Source organism: Cherax quadricarinatus, chromosome 39, assembly GCF_038502225.1.
Source record: "Cherax quadricarinatus isolate ZL_2023a chromosome 39, ASM3850222v1, whole genome shotgun sequence".
Classification (NCBI taxonomy): domain Eukaryota; kingdom Metazoa; phylum Arthropoda; class Malacostraca; order Decapoda; family Parastacidae; genus Cherax; species Cherax quadricarinatus.
The window spans coordinates 5204474-5226038 of NC_091330.1; the positions used below are offsets into that span (position 1 = coordinate 5204474).

A 21565-nucleotide genomic window follows, 5' to 3' on the forward strand; every position below is an offset into this window, starting at 1 on the left:
TTGAGAGTCGGGGAGCAAGAACTCGGTCTTCCGAGGTAATCCTCGGGGAACAAGAACTCGGTCTTCCGAGGTAATCCTCGGGGAACAAGAACTCGGTCTTCCGAGGTAATCCTCGGGGAACAAGAACTCTGTCTCCCGGAGGTAATCCTCGTGATTAAGGACAGTAATCGAATTGCGTTTTTTGTTCTCACACAGACAAATATGACGGTAGGAGGTTTAAGGGAAGCCAGGGGAGTCTGAGAGTGACGAGGAAGGTGGCGATCCTCACTTGACTTGTTCCCTGACTTATCCCTTACATGCTTTTGTTTTGCGAGTCCTTTAAAGAACGTGTGATCGAAGAGCGTTTAGAGAACTACTACATCCCCTTTAGCTATAGTTTATTTCACATACTTACTAATTACCTCCCATTAATTTGATACTCTTGCTTCTTATTTACCTGTTTCCTTTCCCTTCTGTCTCACTCCTCGTAAGATGTATGACTATGGTAATCCCTCCCCCTCTATCTCCCTCCCTCCCTCTGTCTCTGTCTCTCTCTCTCTCTCTCTCTCTCAGCTAGATATCCAATCTCAAAATCCATCAATTTCAAAGCAACATAGTAATTAAAAAGTAACTACATGGAAAAGTAATCACCATGAAAGAAGTTACTCCTGATGTCCAGTTAACTGTGACAGATGAACGCCATTTAGCTGGGATTGAATTTCTTGGGCCAGCTGTTCTGTGACCAGGAAGGTGACGTCCGTGACTCGCTCTGTCACGATTTGGACCTCGACAACTGGATAAAAACAAAGAAGAAAATCATATAAAGATAAAGAAAGCAGAACAATAGATTGAAATGTAACCTGCTCCTTCACCTTTTATTCTCTGTGAATATATGTGCTGCTGGTATATATCATCCAATTTAATTCCATGAGTATATCCACCTATATACCGCAGTCATGCAAGAGAAGTATATTCTGCTTATATTTTCTTGTAAATATATTTTTTTAAGTATTTAAAAATGAAACGTGAATTGCTTTTACTAGGAAAATATTTTGGTTTTTAGATTTCTAAGCGAAGTTCGTCTTTTTAAAATCATATTTCGAAATCACTGAGTCTGGACAAGTTACACTTGTCACTGGCATATACCCTAATTCCAGAAATCTGAAGTTACGCAATCTGTGTAACTCCGACTTTAATAAGTGTCACTAATCTAACCCCATTTATTTTACAGAATAACATTTGGCTTAAAATTATTAAAGATTAAAGAGAAGAGAGAGAATCAGTCATTTAAGTCTGAGATTGAAAGCCATTTCCTTCAGGATCTCCTATAATCCACCGCGACCTTGAGATGTCAGAAAAGGCCCGAAAATATAATTTATACAACCCTATTTCTTCTTTCAGTGAAGTCTAAAAAAATTTCTCTCCTCGTTTCCTCTTTAACCTTCTGTTGTCGACGGGTTTATAATTTTCCGATGATGTTGGCTCATTAATTACGCTGAACTAATGGGAACAAATGTGCTGTTTCTCACGTCATCAGTGAGGAAATAATTGTGGAGAATGACTCGTAAAAAATGAGATATGAAACAAAACATCTGGAAGCCTTTATGATGACTGGGTCCAGGAATTAGAGTACCATAAAATGTGTCTGTCTCTCTGTCTCTCCCTTTCTCTCTCGATAGTCATCGTTTCCCATTTTCTTCTTAGAGAGAGAGAGAGAGAGAGAGAAAGAGAGAACGGCCAGCAAACTTCTGAAGCTTCGAGGAAACGTCTCATTATCTTCCAACATACAGCTGGATTTGCCTCCTCATATTTTTGGATTTAAACCCTAGTCATCTCTCAAAGTCAATTAGAGAGCAATTAATTAAAATTCTCTCGAATGCTACGATTGATGTTGTTTAAACACAGGATTATAAAAAGTTCAGACTCAGAAACCACATAAATATCCAGTAGGGGACATCCAGAAGTTGCTTTCCTCACCATATTTAGGTATGTGAATTCTTAGGACGTGAAAAAGTGTTCCTTTACTTATCTATTTTAATTATGCTAGATTATATTGTCGTCTGTTAATAAAAAGTTAAGGAAATATAACATACCACAACAACAATGCGTGAAATATTAGAGAGCTACAACAAGTGCAACCAGAAAGTGGTGACCGAGCAATCTCTGGTCAGATAATCACTGTTTAAGCTCGCCTGACAGTCACCCATCGCACTGTTAATGCCACATATAGCTGCAGTGAAAGCAATATGAGCGCTGCTCAAGGAGGGTTTGAACAATCAAAAGCAGCACACACACACACACACACACACACACACACACACACACACACACACACACACACACACACACAAAAGGGCAAGGCGTCAGGATAAATCTCCCCGTGTCTTCTGACAAATGATATATCACCAACTGTTAACGTAAGACATCATTCTCGCCAGAACTGCTGAAGAAAAAACAAACAGATCCAGGCTGTACTAGGAGACGGATCCTCGCACTAACAGACAAATAACTAAATACTCCACAGTGAGCAATATGAGCGCTGCTCAAGGAGGGTTTGAACAATACACTCAGTCTTCTGACAAATGATTATCACCAACTGGTAAGAAAGAATATCCATCACATACTAACATAAAAACTCAGCTCTTATGCATGCACCTCTCTGTATTTTTAAACCAAGTTTTGATTCATTAAATTTACTACTTACTCGTTTAAACATTTTTATATATTAATTTTATAATGATAGGGGGAGGGGGGGGTCTGCAGCCTATAAAAATTTTGATTGATGGTAAAACTCGCCCACATGTATGATAAAATGAATGGTATGTATAAAGCAAACTTTATTTGCAGTCGTTTCGCTCCAAGCAGAGATGCACTAAGAACGAAACGTTGTCTGTAAATAATAAATAAAATGTTCTACACCCTTTTGGTATATTAAACTGTTTGTTTAGTGGATCGTCATGCGGAAAATATGAAGAACTATTGAACTTCTACATAACAGCTGTCTTTCACATCCTTTCCTTTAACCCAATAACGTGTTGTGACTTGTTAATAAAATAGACAGCAAGTAGATAACTGGACATATTAGAAGGCTGAAACCCAACTGATAAACATCAAAACAAAAAAAGGTCTTGAAGCGTAGTGCAGCAGATAAGTGATTAAAAAAATTAAGGACACGGCAAAAGGAGACATTTCACCTACTTGATGTAAGTGAAACGTCGTACTAATAAAGGTCTCCCTTTTGCCTTACGTGTCCTTTTTCCAAAGAAAGTGTATTGTACTTTGGAAAGGACAGACGCCTTGCTGATACCTCCTGTTCTCTACCTGTGCGTATTCGATGTTTCAAGCTCACGACGCTGAGTAAGTCTTAATATACTGTGGCTTGTTAGAGTAGCAGTGGACAGTGTTGCTGGTAGATGCTTCGGTTGTCGTCCGTGTTATTAATGTTTGTATCACCTGTTTAACCGAAGCGGACGTGTGCCTATGTGTTCTACTTTGGAAATAGTGTACTATCTGATCCCATCTAGAAGCCATCTCCCTAGATTAGAGTTCTCTATTATTTTTTAGTTAGAAGTTTAGCTTGTTAGCTGTAAAACCCTATTAACTGTACGTGGGTCATTAAAGCTGCAATTCGCCTATTACTAACAATCAAGAATACTCTAATCCCTAAAATAGGGATTAAAGTTAAATCTCAGTGTGTATATACACTGAGATATATACACCTCTCGGTGTATATACGAAGAAATATGCACATCTTGGTGTATGTATCCTGTGTTAGAACTTTCGTAGCGACTCTTTGTACAGTATCTTCTCGCGTCTCAAGGTTTCTTTGACGCCTCTTCTTTGCAGCCTCACCAACAAACGACAATTCATATGGTTTGTGAGCGGGCGCAAACTGCGCGCAAGTTCATGGGCCGGGCACCGCTTGACAAAAGGTCCTCCAACGTCAGTGACGAAAAGCGAGCCTCGAACACCACTCTCAACGACGTATATATCTGTGTTATTCTTCGCTTGTAATCTCTACCACCTATGTTTGTGTGTATGAGTGTGAGCGCAAGCGCGCTTCCTCCTCACTCATCCATTCATCTAACTCATCATGACCCCTCCAAAATAATAAACAGATTTGGACACGTTATGTCATATGCTTGGCCAAAAAAAGCTCTGTTGTTGGACACAGAAATACATGAGGGTGTGGACACACAGGCAGCGTCACGTCTGCTAATTACCAGAAAGCTCAAGGACGCTACATTTTTTATAGCTAAAATTGTAGATTTTTTAGACCATAGTTTTTTCCTTGGCAAGGTAGATTGCTAGCTCGAAAAAATTTGCCTAATTGAATTTTTTTTAATGGTAGATAACACCTGTTTTTTTTTTATGTGGCTAAAACTTTTTTTTTAGCGTGGTCTGGTGGTATTTTGACGCATCGTTCTTTTTTTCCCACTCCAGATTTTGCAGGGAGCTGGGGTAGAACCTGTCGTTTTTTTTGTGTGTGTGTTTGTTTTTGACTATTTTTTATAACCTGATTACAGGAAAACAATTTTTTTATCCTCGCTGTACGCAAGCCACAAACTGCCTCCGTGTGGCGGCAGTGTGTGTTAGGTAGTTAGTTTAAATCAATGTTTTTTTTTTTTGCCAACATCTATAGAGTAGGTGTGGTAGCTCTGTATAATCCGTTGATTTAAAGCCACAGTGCTGTGGCTGGAACAATTCACAACTAACCCACAATATATTGGCTGGAACAATTCACAACTAACCCACAATATATTGGCTGGAACAATTCACAACTAACCCACAATATATTGGCTGGAACAATTCACAACCCAAAATGCTGGAACAATACGCAACTGACCCACAAATTGTTACTAGATAACTGTTTAAGACTGAAGTGAACATCATCTAGTTCCCTCTCCAGTCTGTGGGTTAGTTGTGATCTGTTAATTTAATCCATATATATTACTCTCATAGACTACGTGCATGATCAAATGTGTTTTACAAACTTGCTTTGAGTAACCCAGCGCGGATCACCGGAAAAATTCGTCTCCACCAAAAGGAAAACAGTGATACATAGTTATGCAAACTCTTAGATAGCTTTTAAAGTAACCTTAGGAAAATTAGGTTAAGTTACAGCGTTATAAAAACATTAAAAAAATTGCATAGGTATCTCATTGTCTTCCTCGGGGCTAATCTTCTGGTGATCCCCTTTATGCAAAGTAGCAAATTTAGTACCAGACATCCACATACTGTGTAAGAAGTCAGTCTAAGATTTACGTTCAACACGTCCAGACTGATATGCAAAACCAGTTTTCATCTCCATCATAATACGCATGTTAAGAGATTGTGTTGGCGTAGCTTCGCTGATGTTGGTGCAGTCGTTACTCGTTAGTACACAAACGAGTTAAAAACCACTGATACTTTTTTCCCGAAATTACGTTATTAATTTTCCGTCAAAATTCAGTTTTATTATACATCATGATAACTATCATCTTTTAGTTATTTACTTATTGATCAACGTTATTGTTTGATAAATAGAAAGTAATACTTAGAATAAGAGCATATTCTAAGATTTTTTTTTTTATATATGACGGCACTTGTACTATTCTCTTATCCATCACTTTTGCTAATAGATTCTATGCTCATTAATTCTGGGCTCAAAGTTTTTTTTTCTGCTCGTGGAGATTAGATGTAGTTACCACTAAAGATAAAAATATATTTTAACAAACTTTTTTTAGTTTGATGGAGAGAGAACAGAGTCGAGAACCTGCAAGCACGAACAATGAATATGCTTAGAAACCTTACAGTAAAAGTCAGAATATGCTTAGAAACCTTACAATATAAATCAGAATATGCTTAGAAACTTTACAATATAAATCAGAATATGCTTAGAAACCTTACAATATAAATCAGAATATGCTTAGAAACCTTACAATATAAATCAGAATATGCTTAGAAACCTTACAATATAAATCAGAATATGCTTAGATACCTAACAATATAAATCAGAATATGGTTAGATACCTTACAATATAAATCAGCATATAAACCTTTACTCTAAAACTCAGTGTTTACTGCACTAAACAGATCACTGAAGCTTATGGTGCGTTGTTCGTTGTTCATGACTTTTCAACAACCTCGACGCTTGTAAATTACTTTGTTTGCATGCTTCACCCAGTGTATTTACACTGTATATACATCACAGTGTGTGTGTATACATAACTTTAACCATGCTAAAGCTGCTTGTATTTAAGCTGTGTGTTTAAACTAATAGTTTATCTTCGCTTAAAATACAACCATGATAAAGCTGGCAGCTCATCTTTGCTTGAAATATAGTTTTCTTTGTCTGTTGTTTGTTTACATCTTTGAACGCCGTCTTAAGCGTCACTGTTAAGGTGATGCTTATTCCTCCCTGCATCTCACTCAGGTTTACTTTCATCACTCTACATCCACCGAACCTTTAAGAGGGTCATTGAGGTTCCTTAAAGCTTGTTGCATTCTCTTGCACCCCCATGCCTTCCCACGGTTTTGTGAAGGATCCTGCATTACATTTTATATATATATATATTTATATATATATATATATATATATATATATATATATATATATATATATATATATATATATGTCGTGCCGAATATGTAAAACTGGTCAATTAGCAAGAACTCATTTAAAATTAAGTCCTTTCTAAAATTTTCTCTTATACGTTTAAAGATACAATTTTTTCATTAATGTTTATGTAAAAATTTATAATTTTGCACCAAAAGGAACTTAGAAAACTTACCTAACCTTATTATAACAAGAACAATTTATTTTAGCCTAACCCAACTAAATATATTTTAGATTTGTTTACAATAATTTAATACTAAACAAGCACAGTGAAATATATTTTTTTTCGTTAGGTTCAGAATGATTTTGGCGAAATTATTGCATACACAAATTTTCACTTGTCCTATATGGCAAGATGAGCGTTGCTATTTAAGCCAAGATGGCAAGTTCTGCCTATTCGGCACGACATATATATATATATATATATATATATATATATATATATATATATATATATATATAATATATATATATATATATATATATATATATATATATATATATATATATATATATATATATATATATATATATATATATATATATATATATATATGTAATGTTTCTCACCTCTAAGACACTTGAGTTTCCTGATGCATTATGGGGAAATATGAATGCTTTTTAATTTATCCATTCCTTTCACCTTAACACCTTTCTTTTTTTTATTATAATTTTCTTTCTTTTTCTATGCTCTTGTGAAATCCTTTTAATACCATTTTCGATCACTTTCAACCACCTCTGGAAAGCCATATTGTTTTCCGAGGTATATGCGATCTTTCTCCTTTCCAAATTACCATTTTCAGCATCTTCCAGAATTTAATATAGATCCTGGAGGCTCAAGAATCTTACTAATGTACCACTTAGATTCCACTTCCATCATTCAGGTCTTTATCAAGGTTAGAAATGATCTTGGAGGGAATATTCTTCAAGTTCCTCTTTCATTTGTCCTCCAGGTATCTCCTAGCTCACAAGAAGCCTTTGAGTTTTCATGGAGTACTTTCCACATTCCTATTTATTATACTTTTCGATCACACACAAGAGTACTCTAAACTTGCATTTATTTGCTGGTTACATCGTTTCGTCTAAAATGTTTACCATCCATATTTCATCATCCATGTTTAATCACCAGGTTACATCTCCATTTTTTCATTATATTTTATCACCATGTTTTATCTTCACATGTTACTTTTATCCTCTGAGTCGCAATCAGGTGCTGCCGCTGCATTTATATTATGCTTAATAAACGTTATCCTATGCTAATTAGTAATGCTGATATTAGATATGAAAATAATCAGCCATTTCTTTTTTTCTGTTATTAGATATTAATCAAACATAATATATATATATATATATATATATATATATATATATATATATATATATATATATATATATATATATATATATATATATAGTATATATATATATATATATATATATATATATATATATATATATATATATATTGGATAGATAAGCTATAGGGCTTATTTTTTTAACAGCAAAATTTATGACGGTTATTTAATGGTTTCTCTTAATAGTAATTTTTTTTATATTGAGTTTAATGAACGCCCAGATGACATTTTCTTATAAATTTGAAGAGCTATTAAAGGCAAATTGCTACCTCATTTCTGTTCAGGGAAAATAGTTGGTTATTTTATTCTGTATTTATCAGATAAATGGGGAAGGTCCTGGTTGAAAAGCATGGAATATTCTTTGATCACAAGAACCGGAGAGTAGCTCTTGTTCCAGGAATTATATACCCTTCACCAGCACCAGGCTGCCCCTTCCTTGTCAAAACAGCCAGTCGTGTACACTACAGTTTTGTCTCTCTGAGACCAGCACGTTAATTTGACCTTTACCCGACATTAACATGTTCTCCACCTGTGTGTTGTAGCCCCGGGAGCAGACAGCAGCACACTTGGTGGCCAATCGGAGTACTGGAGCAGCAGTGGCTCTCATAAAGACTGTTCTGATGCACGCTAAGCAGGACCTCAGACTCGTCAAGGACAGTGTAAGTACCTCCACTCTACTCGTGCATGTACTTAAATATAATCTTGTAGTATAATGTATATTATATATATATATATATATATATATATATATATATATATATATATATATATATATATATATTTGTGTGTGTGTGTGTTCAGAGATTTGGGAGTGAACTGGTCGACGAACGGGCGTATGAAAGATGAGGTATATCATATAGAACTGACAAGGGGGAAAAGGTGGGTGGGCTGAGACATCTGTGGAGACGGAGCTTTAACCATGGAGGTAAGAAATGGTATGACCAGCGGATAGTTGTGCCAACACTCCTATATGGGTGTGAAGCATGGGTTTTGAACGTTGCAGCGAAGAGGATGGGGACAGTGCAGGTGTCCTTTCACAGGACAATATGTGGTGTGAATATAATGCAAAAATCTCGTAATTTGGAGGTTTGAAAGGTGTGGGGTTACCAAAAATATTATTCAGAGGGTTCAGGAGGGGTTGCTGAGGTGGTTTGGACATTTAGAGAGTATGGGGAAAACTTGGATGACTAGGCGGGTGAATAAATCAGGAGATCAAGGAAGGAGGGGTAGGGGGTCGTCTGGGGTAAGATTGGGGGGAGGTGGTCATGAGGGGTTTGTGTACGATCCATGACGTCTGCACACTTCTGCTGGTAAGACAGTGACTGAATAATTGTGAAAGTGTTTCTTTTACTTCTTGAGTTGGGTACGGACCAGTAGCTCACAATCGAAAGGACCTGGGTTTGACTCCTGGGCTGGGTGCAGCGTATGAGCAAGTCACCTTACACGTGATGCCCCTTTCCAGTAGCAAGTGGGAGTTGGGAAGGGTGTGAGGAATTAGATTACATTCGCGTGTTACTCTCATGTATGAATCCCTTGATGGAAGCCATTATGTAACGCACACAGGAAGGGGAATCGGGAAGGAGAGTTAGTGAATGGGGGTAAGGGGGGGCACAAGGGGAAAAATAATGGATTGGAAATTAGCACATAAATTCAACTGAGTGGTTCATCGGTATAGACCTGAGGTCATTATATATCCTGGGTCATTATATATCCTGGGTCATTATATATCCTGGGTCATTATATATCCTGAGTCATTATATATCCTTGGCCATATATCCTGGGTCATTATATAATTTGGGTTATTATATGTGCTGGGTCATTATATATCCGGGGTTATCATATATATCCTGTGTAATTATTATATATCCAGTTTTTTTTATATAGCCTGAGTCTACATGCATTATTTTGTGTGTGTGTGTGTGTGTGTGTGTGTGTGTGTGTGTGTGTGTGTGTGTGTGTGTGTGTGTGTGTGTGTGTACTCACCTAGTTGAGGTTGCGGGGGTCGAGTCCGAGCTCCTGGCCGTGTGTGTGTGTGGGGGGGGGGGCGCAGTTTTTTTTTTTTACCAGCGTATATACCTACGTATCTCAGATCTTTGATAAAGTGGTGGTACTTACTCCATACCATATTCAGCTTCTTTTATTTTTGTATCTTCTTTTAAATTAATGCCTTGAGTTAGCATCCTCTGCTTTCCTACCTACTGTCTAATCGCTTGCTAATTGTTCATTACACTTGACACCAAAGGAATTCTTTCTATCGCACCTTTGGTTCATATGTATTTACAGTAGGTTTCCACTTGCATCCCCCTCAATTCTCTTTCCTCTCAAATAGTTTATCCCTATCTACTATGTTCCTAAGCATCTTATAAATTGTTTTCGTGTGTACTTTGGTTTTTCATTCTTCTAGGGATATAGTATCTATCCCAGTCCTAGAAAGTTTGGAACCAGCCTCGTGTTGAGAAAAAAAGTGGGCAAGGGTGAAAAAAATTAATAATATGGAGGATGTCGGAAATGTATTTTGTGGACTTAAAGGTGCATCAGAGCGTGTAGTTAGATAATGTACGAAAAAGTTTGGCACGTAAATTTGCTGCAACTTTGAAAATACTTCTTCTCACAGACTCAGAAAATGAATCCATATAGCACTTCGAAATCCAAACACTCTAAATGTAAGTGTTTTGCCAAAGTTAGAAATCATTAACACACACACAAACATAACGCTGGGTGAAAACTAGTAAGTACTGGCCACACCAAATGTGGCCATAATCTATTCCTAGATAAAAGAAAATAACCGTTGTAATTATGATTTACGATTTTCAGTACTTAATTCAAGGACAGAACTTGGCAATTATTGCCCCTTGACCTGATTTAGATTAATGTATGGCAAAACATATTTATTTTGTCCTGCAAAGAGGTCAAGTACGGAATTGCGAAAATAACAAGTACCCACACTTTGCCCTTGTCTAACATTGGTAAATTAGCCACACAAGTGTACGATCTGGCCAAGCTGTTGTAGCTTGTATTATTAACCTAGATTTTCAGGAAGCATTGTATAGTTTCAGCAAGCACACGAACGCTTTACCTACTGGACCATCTGAGTGCTGAAAACAGAGGGAATGAGTATATGTAAAGCGTATATCACGGCTGAGAGTTTACATTATATTCGTGGGGAAGCACTTACCCCCTTAAGAGTCATACAGCGCCATGAGAATGGGAGGTAATCGGGTTCGATCTGAGCAGTCCCCAGAGCGTGTGCTCCCTGTTTGACCTTACTCCCTGCTGGACCATACTCCCGATACTACTTCTGGCTTATGTACGTTCGAACATATAAACCTTCACTACCAGACGTGCAATGATTCTATTTCACTATTTTTACATTTACGACAGTGAAACAAATGGTTTGTATATGTGCTAAAAATTCGTAAGAAACGACTGTATAATTCCGGTGGAGTGACGAGGACCTACCCTGCTGTTTGGCGGTCCTAGACCTACCTTGCTATCTGGCGGTCCTAGACCTACCCTGCTGTCTGGCGGTCCTAGAATGACTCTCTGTAGTGCAGTTGCGGCGACACTGCCGAACCTGGTAATTGCAGAACCTCCAGAATGCAGGTTCGAACCTAGTAACTCGCTATGAATTTTAAATGTATACAATCGGTGTAGCAAAGAATCTGTCAACACTCCCATAGTAAATCTCACCTAATATCTGTACCCATAAGCTTCTAATTAGCATTACATTAAAGACTCAAAAGGTCTCAAGCTCTATTTCAACCCTATTTTTTTTTTTTTTTTTTTGCATTCCTCAAATGTGACCTCACCCGGTGGGTCCCTCAAGGCCAGCTGGCAGTGCGCACGATGGTTCACACTTCAGAGTAACGCGCAAGAATCCAATACAGCGAGAGGCGTGTTGGGAGGACTGAAGGGCAAACCAGAGAGCAAAGAGGAAGTAGGAGGAAGAGGAGCAAAAAAAAGAAGACGACGGTTACACAAATAACCAGTACATAGGAGAGAGGGGCTTACGACAACGTTTCGGTCCGACTTGGGCCATTTACAAGATCACACATGCAAGTGGTCCAAGTCGGACCGAAACGTCGTCGTAAGCGTTTCTCTGTTCCAGTCAGGTACTGTGTCTTTCTGTTCTTTCAGAAGAAGAAGAAGACGAAGAGGAGGAGGAAGAGGAGGGGTGGACTTATTCTAATTTAGGCAGGAGTCAGGACTTGAGTCTCCCTGCAACCCCATGTCTATAATCACCAGGTATAGCCTGGGGTTGAGAATTCCCCTGGGAGGCAGTCCACACCCTGTTGATGTCGTAAATCACTCTGCTCCAGGGTACCTTGCTTCCTTCGAACCAATTCTTGCTACCAGGAATGTCGGGGTGGCTCCTCGAAGCCCCTGCCGCAAGAGTGTTATGTTAATTTGACTTCTGTGATTGTGACACACGAAGTCCTCTTGACACTTAATACTTTAATATGGTGTTAGCGTGACCTTGGTGGTGGTGGTGGTGGTGGTGGTGGTGGTGGTGGTGATAGCAGTGATGTGTAAGTGGTCTTGGTGGTGGTGTATAAGCTTGACAAAAATAAACTCTCTGAAATTATCTTCAAGTTCCCAGAAAAAAGTATACTATACAACCATCGTGGATACAACATGCTTTTGAGATTATATATATATATATATATATATATATATATATATATATATATATATATATATATATATATATATATATATATATATATATATATACCTGAAGAATAAAATATCAATGCTTCTAATTAACGAGTTTTCGCTCTCAAGTTTTCATATACAAGAAATAATACATTATCTCTACGTCCAGAGCAGGACTCGAACCCGCAACTCTGCATCAGAGTACACAGTACTTTACCACGAAGCCAGACCCCAGATAAGTATGGGCGCCTTGCCGAAGCTAGACGATGTTTCCCCATTCCCCGGAGCACCAGGCTTGTTTTTAAAGTTATTTCATCAAATCCAGCCACTGCATGTGGCAGAATTCATTCTAAAATGGGTTGCAATTCAAATCTAACCCGCGTCGATGCACGATGTGGGAAAGGTATCCCCGTGTTTTCTGAAGCCCAACCCTCTCTACCTCAAGACGAACTTACGCAGCTAAAACCAGTTCGAACCTTCCACTAAGATAAACCAGCTTTGAAAGTTTCAAGCCCATCGGAAAATACTTTCTCTAGCTATTAAACGGAAAGCAATATTTCAGATATACAAGCACACTAAATTTGAAATCGCTCGGACGCTGCAGTCTCAATTTATCGGTACTGAAGGTTTGATGCCGATCGAATTAGGCAGTCACAAATTATTGCAAGAAAACCAGTGTTTAATTTTTCCCAACTTCATCGATAAAATTTGTAAATTGTTACTTACCCAGCCCTACATCAATCGAAAATTTTATCATGCAAGATACACCAGATTAAGATTTGAAGTCGATCTGAGGAGTCATTATGTTACTGCGAGAAAATCAAAATTGAGAATAGTGGATGTGAAACTGGGGGAAGAACATCTGCACGAACCAATAGTTGTATGAACCTTCTCTTATTTATACTCTATCAACGTTTAAAATCTGAAGCCGATAGGTTGAGGCGTTTTCAAGATGTAAACGATAAACGAGGATTAAGAAGATAATTCGGGCAGCTACTAAACTTGCTCCATTGAAGATACCTAAGAAAAAAATACTCCGGGATACCTAATGAACAATACATAGTGTCTAGATGACGTATATTACTCATCCTTAGATAAATGAATATTACTCAAGTACACTGGTTTTCTGGCTACCTTTACCTATCACCTTACCTGGAGTATACTTGGAGTATACCTAGAGTATACCTAGAGAGTATTTCGGGAGTCAACGCCCCCGTGGCCCGGTCCACGATCAGGTCTCGCGGTGGATCAGGACCTGATCAACCAGGCTGTTAGTGCTATATAACCCTTCAAGAAGTAGCCCGTGTTCATGCATACTACCAATAATATGTCGACCTTGAGTACACTGCTGCTACTTGAAATGACTCGAGTACGAACACTGATTTAGTTCTCTTTATTCTTAGTAACACTGAACACCTCCCTCTCATTACCTCATATTTTACCTTCCTGGCTTGTTCATCAGCACGAACACTCACTGGGGAGGAGGGGACACACACACACACACACACACACACACACACACACACACACACACACACACACACACACACACACACACACACACTTAAAAAAACCTAGTGTGTATTAACAATAGCCTTTGACAGATAGCAATTAAAACACCGCAGTTCACATATCAAACACCACGAATGACACACAAACACTTTCTGTTTCTCTCCTCAACAAACAGCTGCACAAACACAACTCATCTTAACCTCATCCATCAGCTATATCTCAATTAAATATTCAATAACCGCGTATTTATAAGTAATTTATAAAATCATTATTGTTATTTAGTCAATGAAGAAACAGTAAACGCGTTGAGACCAGGAAATAGGATGTAATCAAGTTTGATAGCTCCAGTTCCCTGGATGAAGAGCTCTTCACCAACACCAAGGCAACTTACTTGAAGAATCTTCCCGTTGCTTCACTCACCATTCCATTGTTCTTGATTTACAGAGTGCAACTTTTTTCTTATAACTCTTAATCCTTCATAACTTGATCCGCAGCTTCGTGAACTGGTAGGTCCTTAGCTTTCTCAGCTAGTAACTCGATTCCACAGCTAACTTGATATCTCGTAGCTAGTTTGTTGTCCGTCCTACGAAGCAGTACATCCCTAAGTTAATCTATCCACTCAGGGGAGGTTCCTTGTCTCTGGTGAGGGGCTCTTGAGCTTGGGAATTGGATCTGTGCTCCAGTTCCCTGAACTGAGCCTGATTGCTTTCCATCTTCCCCCCCCCGCTAGGCGCTGTATAATCCCTACGGGCTTAGCGCTTGCCGATAATAATCTAAAACACCTATGTTTCTTTACCTAGCTATAACGTGATACATACCCCACGCAATATTAAGCTTAGAAAGCGCTAAATCTCTAAGCTAACATGCTGCCCCAGCATCGACATCCCAACAGTTAATCTGTTCTATCCACAGCGCGGCGACATTCCACTCTTCCTGGCGGTGGAGGCAAGCCACCAAGGGCTGGTACGGGAGCTGGTCTTCCACCACGGCTCCGACCAAGTGAAGGCAGTCCGTGGGAACACCCGAGACACAGCCCTACATATAGCCTGCAGGAAGAAGGACACAGATATGGTGAGGATCCTGGTCGAGGCGGGATCCAACACCGATGCTCAGAATGTAAGTGGTCATTATTATTTTTTTTTTCAGTTTCTCGCCTATATCAATCCAGAGCAGAATTCGAACTTTCCACTCAACACTTGGTTATTTTCAGCAGGTACTGGAGTTTCTCATACACTGGGCTGAAGTGTTTTATCCTTACACGGGAAATGACATTCAAGGAATGGAGTTTTCTAACTCATTCCCCCCCCCTGGATGCGACCCATGATCGTCTACTAACACAGGCGCTTATTTTTAACTGCTAGGTGGGCAAGAGCAGTGCTAAAGGGATGATGGTGATGGCAGTGATTTAAATTGAGTATTAACAGATAATGGACTTAGGAAATTGGGTAATTTTAAGCAGTAAAATTCCATGTCTAGAGGTGTTCTTGGAGTCAGATTATTCAGATAATTTATAAAGTGAAATATACCTGTGGAATATAGTTTTCTTTTTTTGCAGGATTGAATTGTGACCACTGAAATTACCACTGATCCTACATATTTCTACTAATGCAACATTGTAATCACCACTATAAAAATTGTTATCTTCATAATTTTTATTAAATTGTGTGTGTGTATATATATATAATATATATATATATATATATATATATATATATATATATATATATATATATATATATATATATATATATATATATATATATATATATATATATATATATATATATATATATATATATATATATATATATATATATATATATATATATAAGATATCCAAGCGTTGCACAAATGTCTCATAATTTTTATTATATTCATTTTTATTATAATTATCATTATTTTCACTATCCCTTACGATGTCTGTTTCAATATCACGAGAATAAATCAAGGGAAGAGCAGCAGATTATGCGGTTAAGTAGATACCATGTTAGTGATTACCTTTAATGGCTAAGTAAAGCACTCTTACAGCTGGGCTTGCCTGCCACTCATGAGTGTAGTATAATTAACCTTCCGTGACTACAACACAGTATTTTAGCAGCACGGATTACTTATGTACGTCAGAGGAAAGAGGAAGAAGGAAAGAGAGAGAGAGAGAGGGAGGGTAAGTTTATTCAGGTATACACAAATACAAATGCATAGATTATCATACATAGCAGCATATGTGGAGAGAACCGGGGATGACCCAAAAAAGTCAGAGTGATTTATTTCCATTGGGAAGAGAGAGAGAAAACCAGCTATCTGCTGCAGTAACATACATCTCATCCCTTGTCGACTGTCCACCTTCTAACCCTCAAGTCACTCCCCTAGCATGCCACCACCACCACTTTTTCTGACCTCACCTGAAATAAAACCCAAGATTTCATATCCTTACTCTATGCTTGTTTTTGAAGATGCTGTTATAGTTCTATTAATTTACTGAAAAGTTGCGCACATGACTACGACACTCCCCATTCTGTATTCGAGGCTACGCATGTGTTACTCCTGCACTTTGCCAACATTTGGTAATTTTAGCAAGTGCCACAGTCTGCAAAATTAACAGCTATATTCTTATAGCTACCTTCCCTACCATCACCAGCTGTAGTTATAGATGTAGCGGGGAGCAGAGTTACAAAAAGCAAAACAAAACATGTAGCTGATTGATGTCGCAGACCATGGCGCCTGCTGACATTACTCACCTACGTGAGATTGCAGGGGGTCGATTCACAGCTCCTGTCTGTGTGCGTGCGTGCATTTTACAATGTAAAGGTGACTTAGGAACAATTTAGTTGACTGAATCATTGTCATTGTACAAGCGAATCACGACAGCTAACACCTTATATTATAAATCAACTTTAGAGAAGTTAAACCTGCAAAAAATACAAATATTATTTTCTATGAATATTCAAGAATAGAAAACTTTTCTAGCCTAAGCTAATGTAATTTTCCGTTCACCACGTTATTCACACACAGATATGTAATTAGTTACTACTGAACAAATAACTGAATTATAACAGATATTTAACCTTCATGCATCAGCATAGACTAACACCCACAGTCATTAACTTATCGTTGACCTCGATAATGGGAACTAGATATTACACTTTTGACTCCCCTTACTGACCACGCCCTCCTCACCCTTATTGGGCAATTTGAAAAAAGCTTAACAATAAAGATACTAATTACTCCGATATGGTTCTTGGTTTACTTCTCCCCACGTACGCACACGAACGGACGTACCCACCAGATGAGGCCGGCTCTTTATCAGTAGGAAGGGCTCATCGATAGCTTATCTTAGCAGGGAGGAGAAATACCATCTCTCTTCGTATTAACTCAAGAGGTCATAACCAAGGATAACACTTGTATTTATTGAGTCTTCTTCTCTATGCGAATAATAACAGTCCACTTTATACCCTCATGTGATAGGTACCATCTGTCCAAGGAGCTGGAGCGTGTTTGTGGATGTACTCACCTAGTTGAGGTTGCAGGGGTCGAGTCCAAGCTCCTGGCCCCGCCTCTTCACTGGTCGCTACTAGGTCACTCTCCCTGAACCATGAGCTTTATCGTACCTCTGCTTAAAGCTATGTATGGATCCTTCCTCCACTACATCGCTTCCCAAATTATTCCACTTCCTGACTACTCTGTGGCTGAAGAAATACTTCCTAACATCCCTGTGATTCATCTGTGTCTTCAAATTCCAACTGTGTCCCCTTGTTACTGTGTCCAATCTCTGGAACATCCTGTCTTTGTCCACCTTGTCAATTCCTCTCAGTATTTTGTATGTCGTTATCATGTCCCCCCTATCTCTCCTGTCCTCCAGTGTCGTCAGGTTGATTTCCCTTAACCTCTCCTCGTAGGACATACCTCTTAGCTCTGGGACTAGTCTTGTTGCAAACCTTTGCACTTTCTCTAGTTTCTTCACGTGCTTGGCTAGGTGTGGGTTCCAAACTGGTGCCGCATACTCCAATATGGGCCTAACATACACGGTGTACAGGGTCCTGAATGATTCCTTATTAAGATGTCGGAATGCTGTTCTGAGGTTTGCTAGGCGCCCATATGCTGCAGCAGTTATTTGGTTGATGTGCGCTTCAGGAGATGTGCCTGGTGTTATACTCACCCCAAGATCTTTTTCCTTGAGTGAGGTTTGTAGTCTCTGACCCCCTAGACTGTACTCCGTCTGCGGCCTTCTTTGCCCTTCCCCAGTCTTCATGACTTTGCACTTGGTGGGATTGAACTCCAGGAGCCAGTTGCTGGACCAGGTCTGCAGCCTGTCCAGATCCCTTTGTAGTTCTGCCTGGTCTTCGATCGAGTGTATTCTTCTCATCAACTTCACGTCATCTGCAAACAGGGACACCTCAGAGTCTATTCCTTCCGTCATGTCGTTCACAAATACCAGAAACAGCACTGGTCCTAGGACTGACCCCTGCGGGACCCCGCTGGTCACAGGTGCCCACTCTGACTCTGTGTGTGTGTGTGTGTGTATACTCACCTAGTTGTACTCACCTAGTTGAGGTTGCAGGGGTCGAGTCCAAGCTCCTGGCCCCGCCTCTTCACTGGTCGCTACTAGGTCACTCTCCCTGAACCATGAGCTTTATCGTACCTCTGCTTAAAGCTATGTATGGATCCTGCCTCCACTACATCGCTTCCCAAACTATTCCACTTCCTGACTACTCTGTGGCTGAAGAAATACTTCCTAACATCCCTTTGATTCATCTGTGTCTTCAGCTTCCAACTGTGTCCCCGTGTTGCTGTGTCCAGTCTCTGGAACATCCTGTCTTTGTCCACCTTGTCAATTCCTCTCAGAATTTTGTAAGTCGTTATCATGTCCCCCCTATCTCTCCTGTCCTCCAGTGTCGTCAGATTGATTTCCCTTAACCTCTCCTCATAGGACATACCTCTTAACTCTGGGACTAGTCTTGTTGCAAACCTTTGCACTTTCTCTAGTTTCTTTACATGCTTGGCTAGGTGATGAGATCATTCCTTTCTAGTTGTTCCACCATTCTTCTCCTGATAATCTTTTCCATGATTTTGCATGCTATACATGTCAGTGACACTGGTCTGTAGTTTAGTGCTTCATGTCTGTCTCCTTTTTTAAAGATTGGGACCACATTTGCTGTCTTCCATGCCTCAGGCAATCTCCCTGTTTCGATAGATGTATTGAATATTGTTGTTAGGGGTACACATAGCGCCTCTGCTCCCTCTCTGTGTGTGTGTGTGTGTGTGTGTGTGGGTGTGTGTGTGTGGATGTGTGTGTGTGTGTGTGTGTGTGTGTGTGTGTGTGTGGTTGTGTGTGTGTGTGTGGGTGTGTGTGTGTGTGTGTGTGTGTGTGTGTGTGTGTGTGTGTGTGTGTGTCGCTGTGTTTGGATGCATGTGTGTGTGTGTGTCGCTGTGTGTTTGGATGCATGTGTGTGTGTGTGTCGCTGTGTGTTTGGATGCATGTGTGGATGTGTGTGTGGATGTGTGTGCATGTGTGTGGATGCATGTGTGGATGTGTGTGTGTGTGGGGGGGGTATGAATGTGGATGTAAAACAGATATTACCTGCTGCACTTAATTAACCAATCCATAAGAAAAAAAACCCATAAACGAGATTGTCACATAGTCAGCCATCATTCAATTACTGGCCGCCTCCATCGTTACTTCGCCCAAGTGTCTCACGTCACCCCCACCTCCATGTCACCAAGGAATTTATATTCATTACAAAGACACTATGAAAACGTGTCAGCTGTCCAGCGTTTTAGGGCTAATATGTTACGTGGAAAGAAAAATAAAGCGACATTTCAGGAACATGCAAAAGAAAACAAAACTGAACAAAACGTATGAAAAACCAATGTAAACAAAAGACGTTGTCTTCATTAATGAGATTTAAAAATAAAAAAAATCGCAGTTATGAAAATGTTACACTACGTAAAATTTTTATTAACGTTCAAATAAGCAGGTACACGAACACACTAACGCATTTAATGTTACGGCGTATATAATCGCATTATTTTTTTCCACATTAAATTAGACTAGCTTACGTCTCGTGATGTGATATTAACTGTGTTGTAATTAGGTGAACAGGTAAGCCAGAGGGTCTTCATATAACTAAGACCAACGTCACGAGGTCTTTCTACTAATAAAATACATATCTTCCCCTCTTCAAAGAAACCTCTCATCACACACTTCCACCATCAATACCGAGTATTTGATGACATTTTAAACCATGTTGACCCTACACTGAAGTCAAGTGCTATGTACACGAAACTATGTCAGGGTGAGTATCGGGAGTAAACAGAAGCATAAACCATCTTTAATTCCATTTTCTCACTATATTTGCTCTGTTATCACCTTTCATATATCCTGATTATACGACATTACTGAACGATATATATCGCCTGACGTGAATACTCATAATTTGACGTCCTTGAAGCGATCACTTCACATTCTGCCTTGTATATTTTATATTACCATCATGATGTTTATACAACCAATTGGTAATGTAACGCAGAGTTCGTCCGATAACAGGAAAGTATATTCTGACACGTGTCTTTGATAGATGATCATTCGTTACCTGGTTATCCAATGGTCTACCGAAGTCTGGATTTTCATCTATAAAAAACAAACAAGGATCTAAATACCTGGTTTAGATTAAATAACCTGCATTTGTATATAATTTCAGTATTTGTATATTGTATAATTTGCTGAAGAAGGCCTCGGTGTAGTTTCGAAGTACACAGTATTTGCTGATATTCTCATCCAGCTGCTTAATTCTTACAGCTCAGGCTAGCAAATTTCTTAATTGCCAATTTCTTTATAATGCAATACAGGCTAGGATAGTCGCGCATTGTTAATATACCTAATATTGTTAGAAGTAAAACTTTCTTCCGATTAGTACTCTTTTGGCTCTAAATAAATGCTAATAACAACACCACTGGTCACCTTGCATGGCCGTGTTGCAGGCAGCCGGACAGACTCCTCTACACATCGCTGCAGAGGAAGGAGACGAAACCACCGTCAAGTTCTTCTATACCGTCCACGCCAACCCCAACATCATGGACAAGTTCGGTAAGCAACTTCGGGCACATGCTTGTAATTGCCTGGTTGAATTCATAAAGGATATGCGATACCTTAACCAGGTAATTCTGAACAAATTCCCTCTGGGGTGATGCCTTCATGCCTCTGAGGAACTCACCGTCAGAGGAATTGAACCTGCCATCCCTTTCCAAAGATCGAATCAGAATGCTTTCCATTCCATCCTTCCAAAGGCGCTGTATGGCTCTTAATTAAGGGCTTAACGCTCTTCCAGACACTACTGGTGAAGACTATATGTGATTATATTCTCTTGGTGCTCTTGATCGAAGGAGTTTGATCAAACTTCCCCGTCCGAGGATCAAATCTGATTTCTTCCTACTCCCTCGAGCTCTGTATGACTCCTACAGATTTAGCGCT

The 21565-nt window shown here is 39.1% G+C and overlaps 1 protein-coding gene across 1 annotated transcript in view; it reads left to right on the forward strand.

Moving 5' to 3' along the window:
- Positions 1–8439: 8439 nt before the first annotated feature.
- LOC128696414 (serine/threonine-protein phosphatase 6 regulatory ankyrin repeat subunit B-like) overlaps positions 8440–21565 on the forward strand; it is a 46791-nt gene continuing 33665 nt past the window's right edge. The window contains exons 1-3 of the mRNA XM_070092235.1: positions 8440–8591; positions 15013–15216; positions 21076–21181. Of these exons, the coding sequence (XP_069948336.1) occupies positions 8553–8591; positions 15013–15216; positions 21076–21181 (349 nt within the window). The 5' untranslated portion in view covers positions 8440–8552. The remainder of the gene's footprint in view (positions 8592–15012; positions 15217–21075; positions 21182–21565) is intronic.